The sequence below is a fragment of the Amblyomma americanum genome, chromosome 3 (assembly GCF_052857255.1).
Source record: "Amblyomma americanum isolate KBUSLIRL-KWMA chromosome 3, ASM5285725v1, whole genome shotgun sequence".
Lineage (NCBI taxonomy): Eukaryota > Metazoa > Arthropoda > Arachnida > Ixodida > Ixodidae > Amblyomma > Amblyomma americanum.
The window spans coordinates 150,348,141-150,366,207 of NC_135499.1; the positions used below are offsets into that span (position 1 = coordinate 150,348,141).

At 50.5% G+C, this 18,067-nt stretch overlaps 1 protein-coding gene across 1 annotated transcript; it reads right to left on the reverse strand.

The window, feature by feature from the left end:
- Nucleotides 1-2,731: 2,731 nt before the first annotated feature.
- LOC144123387 (uncharacterized) lies at nt 2,732-7,563 on the reverse strand. The gene is made up of 3 exons (XM_077656228.1): nt 7,453-7,563; nt 4,976-5,124; nt 2,732-3,485 (listed from the first exon to the last, which is right to left on the reverse strand). The coding sequence occupies exons 1-3, from the start codon at nt 7,510-7,512 to the stop codon at nt 2,966-2,968; spliced, it is 729 nt and encodes a 242-aa protein (XP_077512354.1). The 5' UTR covers nt 7,513-7,563; the 3' UTR covers nt 2,732-2,965.
- Nucleotides 7,564-18,067: the final 10,504 nt, after the last annotated feature.

Genomic DNA, 18,067 nt, shown 5'->3' on the forward strand with positions numbered 1-18,067 from the left:
GTGGGAGGGAGAGTGCGAGCGCAATCGCGATTTCCTCCGCGTGTGTTGCGCTGTAGGCGCGGAAAGTGAGTCCTGCCACTGTGGTGTTGTCGTGGACCACTGCTGCGGTGAACCACCCCCCACGGTGGGGACCGGCAATGTCCACGCTGTACACGTGTTGTTGTCGTCCGTAATGTCGCTCCAGTGCTTCCGCACGCGCCTGGCGACGGCCATTGTGGTCAGAGTGTGACATGTTGCGGGAATCGGTCGGACCCTGAGGGCGCGTCTGGCGCTCGTACCCGTTCCTCAAAGGTGATGGTGTGTTGGATGTGGAGTCGGTCAAGAATGCGGCGACCGGATGGCGTTTGTGATAGGCGCGTATATTGGTTGACGAGATGGGCGTCTCGGAGTTCCCGATAGGTGTTGACCACCCCCAGGTCCAACAAATGCTGGGCAGGCAAGCCACAGGTGGCCGGCAGGTGTGCACAGCTAAGAGGTGGTGCGCAAGGAGTTCATACGTTTCGCCCTTCCCTGCAGCGAATACATTGAGTGTTCAATGTAGCTGCTGATCTCTTCACGAGGAAAAGTGAGAAAATTAGAGAAAACTTCAAAAAACAAACTCCTCTTCAAAATCAACATGTAATAAAATGTAAACCGATTAAAGGGACAGTGAGGGAAATTCTATCAAATTTTTTTGTTAGCAAAATCTGATAGTTCGGCATTTCATGGATTTGTTGCCGTTTGGCCGGGAGTGAAAGATGCATTTATCTCAAAGAAATTTGGATTCGAAATTAAAGTTTTTCCCGCCGCTCCGATTCAAATTCGAGGCACTCTTATGACGTCACGGTGACTCTTATGACGTCACAGGACGGAGTGACGTGAAACGTGACGTAAACGCAGACTCCGTGATTTCTGGTAGCTAGCGGTGCGGTCTAGCAGCAGCCGAAATGGAAGCTACCGCCGCCGCACGTTGAAGGCATCTATCGTGGGCGTCGCTACCGTCGCTTCGTTTACGTTTGCACAGGCGTCTTGCCAGCGTTACAATGGATCCCGTTCCCGAACCCGACGACGAAGTTCTCGCAAAAACTCCGGCCTGCATTTCAGCGACCTCAGCCCCACAGAGCGTGCGATGCTTTTGAGGGAGCACGGTTAGGTTAGGCGCCGGCGGGTCGCTTGCCCCTTCCGCCGTGAGCAGCCGTTGCTAAATAAATACCGTAAACCCAGTGCGGGGAGTCGCGAGGGGCGATGACAAGGTCGGCGCGTCGCGCCCATCGGTGGCTGGCCGAGGCTTTGGGGCCAACGGATTGTGATTCCTTGAACGGCGCTGTTGCACGGTGCAGCAGGCGGCGTCGACGAGGTTTCACGGTTTCAAGGGCCAAGTTATTTATTTATTTTTTTGCCACAAAAAAAAAAACGGATGGGTGCTCAAGGGCGCTCGCGTTTAAAGTTGGCGGCTTGAAAGTAAAGCCGACGCACGATGCTTCAACGGGTTCCGCGCATTTCCGGAGGTACGGGGTCCACTGGATCGGGCTCTCTCGCCCACTTGCATGTACCTTCAGATGTGTACTGTGAATGGATTAAATTAGCCGAGAGACAGAATAGAATAGCTCCGCCCAACTGACGAGGCTACTGAATGGAGCCGCAAACAAATGAGTTGGAAGAGAGCGGAGTCAAGGTCTCTGCAGGTTCCAAATCTCTGTTTCTTAACTGCCTTGTATCTTCTCTCCCGTCCCTAATAAACGATTTCCGTTAAGTAGTTTGAAGTTGACTGGCACAGCCGGGAACGTTTCGCCGGGCGAGCGTACGAAGACGCAAGTGCTCCTTATACTGGTAACTGCCTTGAACGATCACCGACCATCGTGCCATCAGTTTTTCATCGACCGTGGCGATTATCTGACCAGCCTTAACAGGCTCCTTCGAAGGTTAACCAGCAATTGAAGCAGCACTTGGGGTTCCTCTGCTGTTCGGCGCTTGTAAATGCGCGTCAAAAACAAAACCACGGGGCACGCAAAGCTCATAGACGCGAAGCGCCATAAACATTCGAAACTCTCCTGGCCGCCTGTGGCGCCACCAAGCATTCGTTTTCTTTGCTTCCAGCATTCAGTTTGTCTTTTTTCTGTCTTCCCTGTGTGATAAAAGTGCATTATCGGTTTCAAAACAAAGCTTACTTCAATATTTAACCGCGCAACCTTCCTTTGTCAGCCTCAAGAGATTCGTGGCCTCCATGGAGGCAGGAAAATTCCTTTAAGGTGGTGTCCCTTGTCCTATGACGTCATCATGCTCGTGCTTGTGAGATTGGCCTGTGGCGGAGATACCTGTATTTTGGTTCTTATTTTCTACCTTAGAAGAGCTTTGTTCACAGTAAGAGTGGCGTTTTTGTGATCAGGAGCTGGTATTCTATCGAAACAAGCAAACTTCAATTTCTCCTCAGTGTCCCTTTATACCACACTACGTCATTGTAGTCACAGTAAATTTATCTTATGGCAATAAAAGTTGGAAGGCAAAAAACGCAACAGTAATTGATTACTTTTCTATAAATGTTCAGTTACTTTTCTGGAATAGTAACTGACCACTGTAATCAGTTATTTTTCATATGAAGTAATTGTGATTGTGATCGGCTACTCATTTTCTGTAACGTGTACAATACTGATCACATCGAACGTTCACCTGCCATTTTTTGTTATATTACCCAGTTAAGCAGATGCATGTATGCACAGTTAATTTTTCTCTCCTGTACGGATGAAGTCGGTGTTGTTACTGAACACGGCCTCACAAGCATGCTTCGTTACGAGCTGTGCGACACATGTAATAAAGAACTGCTGGCTTCTGGGTCAACAAACAAAAAATTGGCTTTTTTTTAGCATCACGAACAGAAATTCGTCTTTCTCGGGCCAGGCTCCTCTTCCTACTGCCTTGCAGTCAATGCGTACACAAACGCGTAACGTACTCTCGGACACCTGCTTAGAGCAGGGACCTGCACTGGATGCTACGCCGCAGCGACCCTCATGCCTTCGGTCCTCTTGTCCTTAGTCTCGTTGGGCCCGCGAGCTTCGGCGTCGCCCTCTAGGAGGACGCCGTCTCGGCCACTCCTCCCGAGACCCGTGACGCGCGGCTGCTGCTGCTGCTGCCCCGAGCGGCGAGGCTTGCGCCGCGCACCGGCAGCGGCCACTCCGGCGTCTCGGCTGCCGGAAGAGTCCTCCTCCCTCGGACCGCCAGTGGCAGCGGCCTGCTTGCGCTTGTACAGCTCGTTGCTGGTGGTGACCGTGGTGGTGGTGTTGGTCACCGTCGTCTTCGTGGTGCCGTTGTACGTGACCGTGACGGTCTGCAAGGAGGACAGGTGGGCGAGCATCCTGCCCTGCTCGTCCACGTAGAACCACTCGTTCTTCTCTGGGACGGCGAGCCTCTGCTTGGCTGCGCGCCGCTGCAGGATTTGCAGCCTGCGCTTCCTCCGCCAGGCGTGCTCCTTCGCCTTGGCCTCGGCCGCCGCAGCTTCTTGCCTGAGCGCCCTGGGAGAATAAAGTGCGGGGAAGAAAGGCCTTGTCGAAGCTCCGGGGGTTGGGGTGACGGGAACGATCATCCGACCGCTCCCCTTCCCATAGGATTTTCCACTGGCATCAGCTGAGTAGCTGCCACGTATCAATGTGCGAATGCAAATTCTAGGCGCATGTAAAGATACTACAGACAACACCTGTATATGGAGTCTTTCGAAGTTTATTGCTGATGACTCTACCACAGAAACACCCGACTGTCACTATGAATGCGTTTGCCATCATCAACACATATGTGGGCGGTCCAAGCGGCGCTGAGGCTGTTTTACTGCTCAACCGAACACAACCGGCAGCATTCACTTTGTCTATAAGTAAGCGAGTTTGGTGAGTTAGTAACGATCGATTTACATCAATACAGGAGAATAAAAGCGCTATGGTTTTTCATGCAGTTGAAGACATTTCCATAATTTCCTTTCTTGATGTGATATTACAAACGCACAAGCGAATGAGAATTGTGTACCACGGCGAATAAAGTTAGCTGAGAGTCGGCGCTCATAGTGGGCCTTCTAGCTGTCTTTTTTTCTTTTACAATGGTGTTTTTCTTTTCGTGTGGTTTTTTCATTACCAGGAATTCTAGACTGCGCCTAGCAGTGCTGCTAAGCCTATAGCTGCGTATAGCGCTTCAAGACAGATATTTTCCAGTAACTAACCGCACAGACATTGGCCTGGATTTTCTCAGATATGATATAGGTTTTTCTGTTGACCTTCCAGGGCAACTGAAGGCAGCGACGCCCGGATGTCAGGAAGAGATTTTGCTCCTGCGCCCTTCAATGTTTTAAAAACGTCAGTCTATTAAAACGGAAGAAATTTGAAGGCGATTGAAAGACGAAAACTTGATTTGTCAGGAATTACTGCTCCGGATCGCTTTTTCCCAGCGGAAGCAGATAGGGGAAGGAGTCAGCTTTCAACTCTTTATAAGCTTTTGTATACTGCGGGTGTCGCCTTTTTAGACATCTACTTCGGTCCTCCCGAGCAAATCGTATTGTCTCAAAGCAATCGGCGCGGTCCGAAGTTCACATGTCTAAAAAGCCGACGCCCACAGTATGCCGTCCCTCATGAAAGCTGCTTATTTCGCTCACTATAGGCTGCGTGTGACGGCGCCGTAATAGGCATGTGCTTACAAAAATGGTCTATAGATAGTCTGTAGACTTCCTGTAGACTATCGCCTTTCTGTAGATATTTATTTTTGTATATTCATAGTATATAGACTGTCCGTAGACTGTCTATAGGACTTGAATTGCATACTCGCTGTTCTCTAGGGTTTGTCTATAGAGAGTCTATAGACTTTATAGACAGAAGTCTATGAACACTCTATAGACTGCCTAAAACAATTTTGTAAGGGTGGAGACCTCCAGCGCCACCAGCCAGCCGCATCGCTAATGGGTCGTGCTTACTACGCAACCGAGGAAAGTCGTGAAGTTTCGTGCTAATGAACGCGCGCGTCTTACTCAGCTGCTTCCTCCCTCGACGCCTCTTTCTTCCGGGTGTACACAGACACGGTGATGACCACGCACAACAAACACGCGGTGACGGCACACGCCAGCAGTAGCCTCCGCAAGCTGTCCTCGGAAGGGCTGTCTCGTCCGCCCACGTGGTCCTGACGAATGAAAGACGCTGCAAACATGCCGTTCCCAACCCTCAACGCTCGCTCCTCACACATAAAATAATGTAACCGTGGCTTCCATTATCGTTCACTCCACTGTCTCTGTTTCCTTCCACCACCGACCTACACTCGTCGCAACCATGCAGAACAAACATCAAACGTTTTTAGCGTACTGGAGACGTACACCGGTTTACCGGACGCCGGCTGCGCACGCGCAGTGGCTCCCCCTCACCCCAACAAAACCTCTGCGCATGCGCGAGAGGGGTCCGGTGGACGGGTATACGTCTCCAGGAGTACGTCTAATGTATGCTAAAAACGTCAATTATGGCGCGTTCACACTTGGACATTCGGTGGCGAGAGCGAGCGGAATCCGCTGCCGCGGCAGAGATTCCGCCGGAATACCCAGCGGAAAGGCCGATCGGTCCAGGACCGTATTCTGCCGCCGGAAAAAAATCCGCCGAATCTCGTCAGCCAATAGGAAGGCGAGCACCCGCGGCGACAAACATCGCGGCGCCCTTCGATGCAGGACGCCTCACTTCGGACTGAATTCGTCGCTGTTACTGCCTTTTTTAGCGCGTTTACTGGTCATAAAAGAACTTGCGCTCTTTCGATTTGTCTTATCTCGTCCATAAGAAAACGTTTGAGCGATAAATTTGCTTTAATTTTTATTTCGGGTCACGATTCTTCGCCTTTTAGGCTTAAGAAGGGCGTCGGTTTGTTGACAACAATGGTTCCTCTCCTAACCACCAGATGGCGCCACTAGGCGTTTAAAATGTGAGAATGTTATAAATGGCGTAACATCCGACAAAATAGCTGGATTTAGCGTACGCAAGAGCGCATACGGTTTTGGTATGTAGACAGCATTGATTAACCTCTTGCCACATCTCTGTACGCCGTGAGCAGACGACACACAGACGATGAGCGGCGACGCAGTGGCCGGGAAGTGTGAACGAGGCAGCATTTCGGCGGCCGCGGATTCCGCTTCCTCTCGCCGCCGAATGTCCAAGTGTGAACGCGCCATTAAGAGGCAACAGAGACGGAACATGCCCCGCATGATTCGGGAGGAGCGAAGCTCGTTCTGGTTATTTGGGAAACATTCCTGAGCACGAACTCTGACTCATTCTGTCCATCTACTGTTCTTCCGTTCTCGTGCTTTTTTCTCCTGTGCTGCGTCTCACCACGTTAACGAAACCAACTAGCTCAGCTGTCTGTTTTAAACTTGTTTACCCCCTTTCAACATTATCTGACTGCTTGAAAGTAATGTGGCTACTTCACGCACACTTCTTGCAGGTTGTATGGTTTTCAAAACTCGTTTACGCAGAAATACGGCCGTTTAACTGCGCTGTTTAGGCAGTGGGGCTACTTCAGGACACCCTTCGCTGGTGTAACCTGCGCAACATTCTGGCAGTGAAGAGAACACCGTATACTCAGTGCCCCCTTGTAAATATTGCCCTCGTGGTATACGGCGAAAGCGCTGCAGGGATTGCCAGCGGCAACGCAGCGAGCAGCTTGGCAACTGCGTCGCGAACAAGAGAAAGAATGCGTGAGGCCGCTATCGCTTCGAGCTTCACCTGGCTGCAGTGAAATGACAGCTACCTCTGTCAAACCCGCCACGGGAAAACGCGGAGAGCCCGGGTGTTCCCTCAGTAACTTCGATTATTTTTTCTCTCAAAAACTAGCGAATGAATCGACTGTGATGCAATAAACTTCTCCCCATCAACACCGGAACCAAGAGAAAGACAAACTATAGGCCCAACTGCACCGGATTATTGAACTTTTAGCCGGGCCAATCACTTCTGTAATGACACCATTTACGGGTTACATGATCTCCTCCATCAGGACGATGCTGTGTGTAGCTGAAATTTGGCGGAGGAGCAGCCATCCACCGCGGACCAGAGAATATACAGCATTCTGCTAACGAGTGCACGATATCGCGGATCAGTACCGACCAGCACACAGCAAAATGCAGCAATCGAAATATAGTAAGTGTGCACTAGCTTGAAGAAACTAGCCTTTCGAGATACAACCGAAGCTATCCAGTACATCGCAAGTGCGCCTTACATAACGGGTACATAAAAATTTACTTATTGACGATTGTACTTACGAAAGGAACAGCCGGCGATTTACGGGTGTCCATTACGTTTTTGCAGTGTTCTATTGCTAAGGTGGGCAGTGAGAACAAAAACATAGGCGTCGTTCAACGCAGTTGTAATCGTATCAGCGCATATCTTCGTGTACTTGCGAGAGCGTGGGCGCGACAGTTATAACCGCGCTGACCTTCTGAGCATCCCCCCAAAATAAATTTGTGCGACTACGACTTACCCGAGCCATTGTGAACGCCTGCTTTCTTCGTCGTCCTTCGCAGGCGCCCGCATTCTTCATCCCTCGGCTTGATATCGGTGTACAGAACCGCGTGCCCAGCGCCAGCCGCGTGGCGAAGAAGAGACACGAGGTATGCACGAGACGCGACGCTGCAACCTTCATCTCGTCCGGACGCCGCCTCTGCGCCAGCCGCCACTACGCTGAAATCTCCTGTCAATGTGATCGCTTTCCGTATTACACGACCTCCACACCGACCTCCAATAATAATTGGTTTTTTGGGGAAAGGAAATGGCGCAGTATCTGTCTCATATATCGTTGGACACCTGAACCGCGCCGTAAGGGAAGGGATAAAGGAGGGAGTGAAAGAAGAGAGGAACAAATAGGTCCGTAGTGGAGGGCTCCGGAATAATTTCGACCACCTGGGGATCTTTAACGTGCACTGACATCGCACAGCACACGAGCGCCTTAGCGTTTTTCCTCCATAAAAACGCAGCCGCCGCGGTCGGGTTCGAGCCCGGGAACTCCGGATCAGTAGTCGAGCGACCTAACCACTGAGCCACCGCGGCGGGGCGGGTCCCATATTAATTTCGAATTTTTCGAATTTCGACAGTAAGGGACGGAATACAAAAGGGAGTGAAAGAAGAAAGGGAGGAAGGAGTGACGTATAGTGGAGGTCGCCGGAGCAGTTTCGATTACCTGGGTGCCTTTAGCGTACACTGATATCGCACAGCACATGGGGGCATTCTTTTTGTGTGTGTTCCGCCCCTGTTCAGCGAAACGCGGCCGGGATTTAATAATTATTGGCTTTGGGGGAAATGAAATGGCGCATTGTTCTGCTGTGCGACTCCCGCGCCGCCCTCAGCCGCCTGCAATCTAACTGCCGTGGTACTCCACTAGTGCGAGAAATTCGCTCGCGCATCGAGCGCCTCGCACAGAGTGGATGTGCCGTTCGTGCACAGTGGGTGCCGGGTCACTGCGGCATCGCCGGCAATGAAGAAGCTGACGACCTCGCGACCGCTGCACACCAACTACCTGCCAGCGATCTGCCCCTTGCGCTGGAGGGCGTGCGTTCGGCCATCCACGACCATCTCCGAAAGCAGCACCCCGACCCACGCATCGCGGGAGGTGAGCGCATCGACAGTGTCACCGGCTGTCGCACACTTACACGGTCACAACGTGCAATGATCCTCCGCGCGCGCATTGGCTGCGTGTGGCCCGGGGAACGACGGGTGCGTCACGGAATCGCGACGAGTGATGTGTGTGACGGATGCGGTGCAGTGGAAACACTAGAACACCTGCTCCTTCATTGTGCCGCTTTCGCCGATGCTCGTCGCGATATGCTCGCGGCCTATAGGGCGCGGGGCACACTACCAGACTCCATCAAGACGCTATTGTGGCCGCAGGGCAGTGCGCCCACTCGTGAGCTAACTTAGGTGAGCCTCTGTGCATTCCTCGAACACACGGGCTTGAAGTCCCGTCTGTTCTCCGTCAGGTAGTTACACGCAGTGACCGAACGCTCCGCGAGTTCTACCTTGAACGATTAATAACTGGACGCCCCACTCCAGTTGTAGCCACCACAGTGCTGTGCGCGTGTGTGATTTAATTCCTCTAATATGAACTAATCACGCGCACAGCCTGGACAACCTGGACACATTTCTTATTGTGTAAATAGTTTGTACATATTACTTCTACCCTTATCCATCTCTTCCTGTCCCCTCACCTCTTTCATTTCATTTCTCCATTCTGCCTGCTATCCTTTATTTCCGCTGCCCCAGCTCAGCTCCTTCAGTATCGATGGCAGATGCCGGGGCTAGCAAAAATCTTTTCCTTGCTTTTTACTATTATTTTATTAAACAACCACTACCACACCACCAGTGTCTGTCTCATACATCGTTGGACACCTGAACCGCGCCGTAAGGGAAGGGATAAAGGAGGGAGTGAAAGAAGAAAGGAAGAAAGAGGTGCTGTGAACGAGCACTCGATCGGTTCTGTAACGGCACAATATTTGAGCCGGTAGCATTCTGGAAATATGTAGCATTTCATAAGCCGCGATTTTTTGACATTGCAGTGTCCACTGGATCAGTAATTAAAGAGCTGCATGAAAAGAATACGACGCTGTGAGGGGCTGTGGAGGTCTGCTGCGTGGAGGTCTGCGGAATAATTTCGACCACATGGGGATTTTTAACGTGCACTGACATCGCACAACAGACGGGCGCCTTAGCGTTTTGCCTCCATAAAAACGCAGCAGCCGCGGTCGGGTTCGAACCCGGGAACTCCGGATCAGTAGCATTTCATTTCCCAAAAACCAATTTTCATTTTATTTCCGCCGAGATGTACCCGTCGCGGTGGCTCAGTGGCTAGGGCGCTCGGTTACTACATGATCTAGAGCTCCCGGGTTCGAACCCGACCGCGGCGGCTGCGCTTTTATGGAGGCAAATACGCTAAGGCGCCCGTGTTCAGTGCGATTTCAGTGTACGTTAAAGATCCCCAGGTGGTCGAATTATTCCGGAACCCTCCACCACGGCACCTCTTTCTTCTTTCACTCCCTCCTTTATTCCTTCCCTTACGGCGTGGTTCAGGTGTCCAACGATATGTGAGACAGATACTGCGCCATTTCCTTTCCCCACAAAAAACCAATTATTATTATTATTCCGCCGAGATGTGAGACAGATACTGAGCCATTTTCTTTCCCCAAAAACCAATTTTCATTTTTTTCTTTTATGTAATAGACACCTAAAAGACCACGTATGCGGGCTAGGTTTTGGTTGAAGCTGACAAAACTTTACAGAGCCAGGTGTAGGGGATTGAGGTAAGTTAGCTGTCGAGCCGCAGGCCGTGGAGACCTTTGGTGACGCCGGCCCATTCGGCGGTCTTGGACTGAATGTCCGGGTCATCGCTGGACCTTAGCTGATCCCTAGCTTCTTTTAAGGGATCAGGCAAGAATTCTGAGGGAGGCTTACAGAGTTAGCACGCCCAGATCAATGGTCGAAGTTATATTTCTCACCAGAAAAGCGGCAGGAGGGATGGATACCCTTATCTATGAATTTCAATATGTAGTCTGGGTTGGGGAAGGTCCCCGTCTGTATTGTCTCCATATGACCTTATGTTGTCTGGTCAGTGTTTTATGGGGTGGTGGGAGTGTCCTTCTTATTGTTTTGTACTCTGCAATGAGTTCGTGGTAAGATATAGGTGGCTCAACGAAGGGTTCCCGTTTCTGACTTTGCGCCACCGCTCGGAACCCGCCGCTGTGGCTCAGTGGTTAGGTGCTCGGCTACTGATCTGGAGTTCGCTGGTTCGAATCCGGCCGCGGCGGCTGCGTTTCGATGGAGGTGAAACGCAAAAAACGCCCGTGTGCTGTGCGATGTAGTGCACGTTAAAAAACCCCCAGGTCCGAAATTATTCCGGAGCTCTCCACTATACGGCGCCTTCCTTCCTTTCTTTTTCGCTCCCTCCTTTATCCATTCCCTTACGGTGTGGTTCGGGTGTCCACCGAGATATGTGAAACAGTTACTGCGTCATTTCCTTTCCTCAAAACAAATTTTCTTTTTTTTTCTGGGAACGTTGATATGAACTCAATATCTCTCAAGGGACGAGACTCTCATAGATTTGGATGTGGTAACCTTCTCCGCCATAGGTGGTGCTGAATACTTTAATCGACACAGGGGAGTTTAGGACACGTGGATCCTTGGGCCTCCGCACGTCCCCACTGCACTCAAAAGTTCATGTTCCGGAGGCTCATGACGCTGGCGGCCCGGCCTGTGCCGATGGCTTCCTTTGCCGGGTCCTCGGAGCGCAGTAGGGTCTCCCAAGCCCCCGCCAATCTGGTTGGTTGACTGCCGGAGTGTGTAACTCCGCATACAGTGTACTTGTTATGGTTCCCCGCGTCTTCTGCGGCGTTGACGTAGAGGAGATCCTGCAGCCGGCTCAGGGTCTTCTGCAGGCTCTTAGCTCTTCGGTTTTGATGGGCATGAGGGTTCAAATTACGGGGGAGAGGATTGACGGTAATCCTCTTTCGGATATTGCTTGGGATAGCTTGAGGGATATCTTGTAGGGGTTCACCCTCAATTCCCAGCATGTCGAGTATTCTACCGGCGGGAATGCTAGACAGAAGCCTTATGCGGGCAAATTGTTGGGCGTCCTTGAGTGCCTCGTAAGTATTGTGGATCCCTTGAAAAATACCGGTACATAAACATTACAAACAATGTGATCAACCGCAGCAGTTTTCTTCCAGCACACAACAAAAAAGAAAAAGGTGACTGTACGATAACGCAGCACAGTAATTTCCCTCATTTTTCCGCTTTGGGATTCAACACCCAGCTCTTAATTAACAACTAATTAATTAGTATTTTTTGAGGTTAGGAAATGGCGCAGTAACTGTCTCACTTCTAGGTGGGCACCTCAACCGCGCCGTGAAGGAAGGGGAATGTGGGAGTGAAAGAAGAAAGATAAAGAGGTGCCGTAGTGGAGGGCTCCGGAATAATTTAGACCACTTGGGGACCTTTTAACACTCGCTGGCATCGCGCAGCGCACGGGCCCCTTTTACGTTTCGCCTCAACTGAAACGCGGCCACCATGGTTGGGTTCGAACCCGGGTACTTCCAGATGTGGCGGTACAGTATGAAAGAAAGAGGGTGGCATGGAACAAGTGGGCAAACTGGGGAGATGGGAATGGGTTCTTTTGAAGTTGTCACCAATGTGTGCTTTGTAACTGATCTATATTGGAGTGGAAAGGAGGGTAAATGATGCGGTTTTGCCTGTATACCGCTGTATGACAGATGTGGCAGTCAGTGGGGCTCGTTTTGAGTGTGAGCGTATGGTTGTAGGTTGAGGACGTCATTCACCGGCACCCATATCCTAAGTTCGCGGGCAAACGCATGAGCCCGCTCAATTCCGTGGATGCCCTCTTGTCCAGGGCCCCATGTAATGGCAATTTGTTGCTGTGGTGCCGGTAGCGTAGATGGAGCGCACTGTTCGTCGCCAGGCGCTAGCAGCTTCATACTTCCTTCCTTCCGGTAACGTGGTAAAATTAAGCCATTAACGTGGTAAATTAACGTGGTAAATTAAGCGAGGGTGCACCCTCGTCGCTGTTCGACTCACCAACGGTTGAGTAATATAGCTGCGCTCAAAAATTACTGGTAACATTTTTCTCAACCCTTCTCCGCCCCAAATTTTTTTCTAATGAGTTAATGAATAAAGTTTTTCCATTGCATTTACAAACGTGCTTTCCTGGTGCCCTGTGCACGCGGCGCTCGAAAATTTTGTCGAAGAAGAGGAAGAAGGACGGCCATCTTGCGGTTCTTTTTGTTGGTCTAAAAGAACAGTCTTTAAGCGCGCCGTGAGTTTACGAACTCTGGCCTCGTTATGATCGTCCTAAGGGTGAGCCGCCGCGTTCTGCTCAAGGTCGTTCGACGGGCTTTTGGCCAGCCGTCAAGACGTCCCCCTGTCCCGAGCGAAGTCAAGTCCAAGGCACCGACGTTGATGGCATCTGCATCACGGAAACGAACATCTGCGATCATGGCCTTCCTCATAGCCTTCGTAGTGATCACCGGCTTCGTCAACCGTCCTCATCTCAAAGAAAAGCGTGAGTTCATGCTGGCTGTGCCACAGCCCAACTATACCGCCGGGGTCGACGACAACGTTTTTAACGATACTTCACTCGACAAAAACGAGCAAGGTCCATGCGACGAGAGGGAGACGACCTATGCGGCCTGGATGATCGCCGACACCATCAACATAACGGCGGACCCGTGCAGCGACTTTTACTCCTACGTGTGCAGTGGGTACGAGAGGATTGCCCGCGTGCCTCTGCTCAGTGAGCTGGAAAACAATGTGACTAAGGCTATCTACCGTCACTTTATGAGATCCACGCGTATGGTCGAGAAGGAACAACCTGAGGCGCTACTAAAGGCCGTGGCCTACTACAGGAGCTGCCTGAAACCCATCCATATAAGCGGAAATACTCACATCTTGGCAACCCTATTCAAGGAGCTAGATCTCTCTTTCAACACCAAGATCACCGGCTTTTTGGAAACGACGCTAGAGCTCCTGCTGAACTACGGCCTACAGATATTCTTCACGCTAATGGTGGACCCGTACCCTCGGTTCGGAGAGACAGTCAGTTACGTCTACTTTGGCGCCAGTCGCCCGTTCGAGGAGTGGAAAAAGACGAGGAAGACTTTGTTCGACGAAGGAATGTACGCTCAGATAGCAAAAGAAGTAATCCTGGCCACGGGTTTCGACGGAAACGGCACATCTTTGCTGATTCGCGAGATCTGGTACGTCGAGTCGATGCTCATCGAAGGCAACCGTGTGCTCAAAAACAAACCCGATATGCGCAAGCTCGAGGCGAAGTGGAAAAGGCTGTTGAACTACTACAGCCGGGGGACCCTCATGGGGCAGTACAAGCTGAGCATGAGGTCGAAGGCGGTGTCGTTTTTCAACCGAATGCTTTTCAACACGAACGAAGTGCAGCACTCGGTGTACATCACTTGGGAAGTCGCGCGACACCTGGCGAGCGTTAGCGGCTTCATCAAATTTGGCCGCCCGTTGGACAGACGTGCTTACTGCTACGACCTGTCGTACAGCATCTACGGCCCCGCTATTTCTGCGCCTGTCTTGTTACCATTGGTCAACAGTAGTAGGCTTGCACAAGTAAGAAGAATGGTTAGAACCCTGGCCAGCGAAATTTACACTAGTATCAAAGACTCAGACTGGATCATGGAAGAGACAACTGCAAAGCTGACCAGGAAACTTCGTCTCGTCACTTGGAGGCTCGGCTACGATATAGGTCTCGCAAACTGGTCCGGTTTGAACAACTACTACCGAGGCTACCCATTAGCCACGGGCGTTTTCATTGCGGACTACGCCAATACGAACGAAGCGCAGGCACTTAATTTCTTCTACACCCTACGAAAACGCGGGAAAGGAGTGGAGTTCAGCTTCAGAAGCGACGTCGTCGGGGCATTCTACGAAGGTCCCAACGCTCTCGTCGTGCCCGCTGCGACCATGCTGAGCCCACTGTTCAGCTTCGGGGGACCCCCTGAGCTTAACTATGGCCTCCTGGGCAGCGTCGTCTTGCAGAACTTGATGCGCGCCTTCGGCCACAACAACATGCTGGACGACGGGACCGGCGCCAAGGTGACCTGGATTCCCGAGGAGCGCGCCGAATTCGAGGACCGCTACCACTGCGACCGCACGTCGAAGGTCGCGGACAGTGCCGTCGACCCACTGCCGGGCATGTCCGTGGGTGCGCAGTCGCTGTTCCGTGCATACAGGAGGGCGGCCGCGACGCGGCGCGGCCATAGCTGCACTTTGCCCGCGCTCAGGTCGCTCAGCAGCGACCAGCAGTTCTTCGTGGGACGCTGTTTGCTCCACTGCCGGGATATCCCGGTGGAAGACTCGCTGCCGGAGGACCACACGTGCAATCTGATAGCGAGACACTCGGCAGAGTTCGCAACTGCCTTTCAGTGCCCGACAGAACGCACCAAAGTCTTGTGCGACATGTGGTAGCTGAATTTTACAGCTTGATCTATAGGCCATACAAGGCCCTGGCAACAAGTAAAGACTTCAAGTAATGACTTCGTTATTGCGCCTTTGTTATTGTGTCTATAAATATTAATAGCCGCGCTTTAAACCGGTGGATGGAAACACAGACCTGCTGTAATGACTCATTAGCTCGAGAAATGTTAATACACTTTTGATTGCGATCAATAACACGCGTGCCGGTTTTCCTGTCTCTTGTCCATCTGTGTATACACTAGCGGGGTATTAAATTATCGCGAGTGAAGCTCACAAGGGATTTAATGCGTCATGGGACAAGTGATCTATCGGGAGATGTATAATGTCTTGCCGTGTGTTGTTTATGCACAAAATGACTGCCGAGTTTTTTGTTTTTTTTTATATTATTGGGGGGGGGGGGGACTTCTGACGCTATTAAGCGTTCATGCCGCGTTCAAGTCATCAAAAGCGAGCTGATAATTTACAAAAAGTGTTTAAAACTTGTCATATCCGCGGCCTCGCGGCAACGTCTGGGAGCCGGTCCCTCGCGGGAACTCCTGCGTTGCGAACTATATAGTTACACTATAGTCCTTCAAAGAAGGCGAAGTATTAGGCCGGCTGGAGACGGTGGCGCACGGAACCCTTCCACTCTTCCCTCTGTTGAAGCAGCCCCCCACTCCACCCCCCGCGTAAAAAAACTGGGACAACCGAGCCGGGATACACATTCTTGGGTGGAGCACGGTGCCGGCCTGTAATTTTCTCGAAAAAACTTTCAGCAGTAACAGGCGTTCTTTTTTTTTATACAATATCGGGCCTTCCTACTCTGAAAGGAAATATGGAAATATATATGTCGCTCTTTTTATTTCTCAGGTAACACATATTGTAACCTATTCTGTGCTACAACCAAGAGTATACTCTCGTCTTACAAAAGAAAATGGTCGCCAATCTTGAGGTTTGTCGACTAGGAAGGAAGCATTTGTGTCTGTGTCATTTGTGTCAGATGGAGTTTCACTCTATCTGATCATGTTGCGAATTTCGTTTATTGCGCTCGATTTGTTTTTCCTCCCCAGGAATTACCATAATTTTAACGTTTCGTGTATGTCTGGAACAGCGTAGTATAGTAATGTGCAGGCACGGAACACCGATATCTGGGCGACCCCATTCTTTCGCACAAAGTACAAGCTACAGTCTTATGCCATAATGTCCCGGTCACTTTGAATAAACATAGAAATGTTGTCGGCTATAATTCAAAATAACTGCCAATGTATTTTGTGAACTGATATTTACTACCTCGCGGATTCCGTAAATTCATTTGAAACTAGCACATAATTCATTACAGTGTTCGTTATTTGTTTTTTCACCTGCTTGTTTTGTACTTTTTATTTGCATTGTGTGAAACCTATGATTTCGCTATTCCAGTACTTTTTCCTCCGTTCACTCTGCAGAATTTTTGCTCTGCTTAGCTGCTCTGTACTTTTGGCTGCTGCATTTTGTTGTGCTATATTTTCGAACGCTACATGCCTCAGATTGTGTTCTTATCGTTTTTTTTTTAACACGATGCTGAGTCTACAAAGAACGTTGTTTTTTTTTGTATGGGCTGCTATCCGTACCATCTGCACTTTTTCCCTATTCTTTTATGATATACACATGTGTGCTCTGCGTATTATTTTCACCACGCAATTCGTGTTGCATTACTTTTGTGCATTGCTTGCGTATGAATACATTGCCGTCTGGTGCCATGTAACTGGCTCCTCCGGACCATGTGAAGCCATATATGTGGCTTTTAGCCCAGGAATCCATCCAATGACTACTAGAGAGTAAAATATGTGTCTGAATTTGAATATTTTTTTTCTTTTTTAGGCTTACCTCTTAAGGGATCGTCACAGGCTTTCTTGGCGGCATCGGAGCGGTGTAACCGGAGGGTGGCTACAAGGGGGTGATGAGCAAGGCCCGAGACGAAACCGCTGGGAGTCGGTCCTCCGGGGCCCGAAGCGCCCAAGCCATCGGACAGAAGCTGAGCCTCTGCGAACACAAGGACAACTCCGCAGTTCCTCAGTTCCTTCTGACGAAGTCTCCGGCGCCAAAGCAGCGGCATGTAAGCTTGGGCACTCCGGCCTCCTCTGCTTCATGTACTCGATAACATGTAATTCTTGAATATATCCGTTTTGTTCCCACTGAGTCTAGCGGTGTTTGTGTGCCTCTCCGTCCCGCGTGGGCTTGCGCAATATGTGTGGGGTCGTCACACAGGATAGGCTACACTGGTTGGAGGCATCATTCAGTGTCGCCTCATACCCACCATGTACGTACGGTTGTGGCTTCGGACGTGGCGAAAGCATATGATAACGTTTCACACGCGAAGATCCTTGAGAATTTGGAAGATTCGGGCATTGCTTTACAGATTACGAAAGTATAGTACACAACTTGCTTAAGGACAGGGAATTCTCTATTCGGCTCAATGGAGAGCAAATCAGTAAGTAAACTTCAAATATTGGAGTGTCACTAGGCTCAGTCTTAGCTTCTTTGCTATTTAATATAGTTTTCAACCCGTTGGCCTGGAAATTGGAGAAATGCCACATATACAGTTCATTATTTATGCAGATGATGTCACGACATGGTCGACTCGTAAACATATTGAGACGCAGAGCACTCATTTACAAGAGGCCTTAAACACACTAGAGTAGCATGTCCGCGAAGCGGGCCTGGATCTGTCGCTACAGAAGTCCAGCTAAGTTCACGTGGCTAACGTTAACGGACGAAAGAAATTGCAAGCCGCAAGGTTCACGCTCAAGGTTGATAATCAGACATTACAAGATGTGGACGAACTGTGAGTCCTTGGGCTATAAAGTCAAAAGTCAGGAAAATGAACACCGTGGCTTCATAGGACAAAGAAACAAGCAGCACCTATGCTGAATTTGATCAAACGCATCTCGTCTAGGGTCGGAGGGGCCCGGACCGCGATGGCCAGACGCCTTGTACATTCAGTACCAACCACGGATATTACCTCAGGCTCATTTCCATCGACAGACAAGACGACGGCGACCGGCGCTAGAAACAACAAATAGGGATGACGCAGTGCCCACCATCACGGCCTTGTCAAAACTTACACCCATCCCGACTCT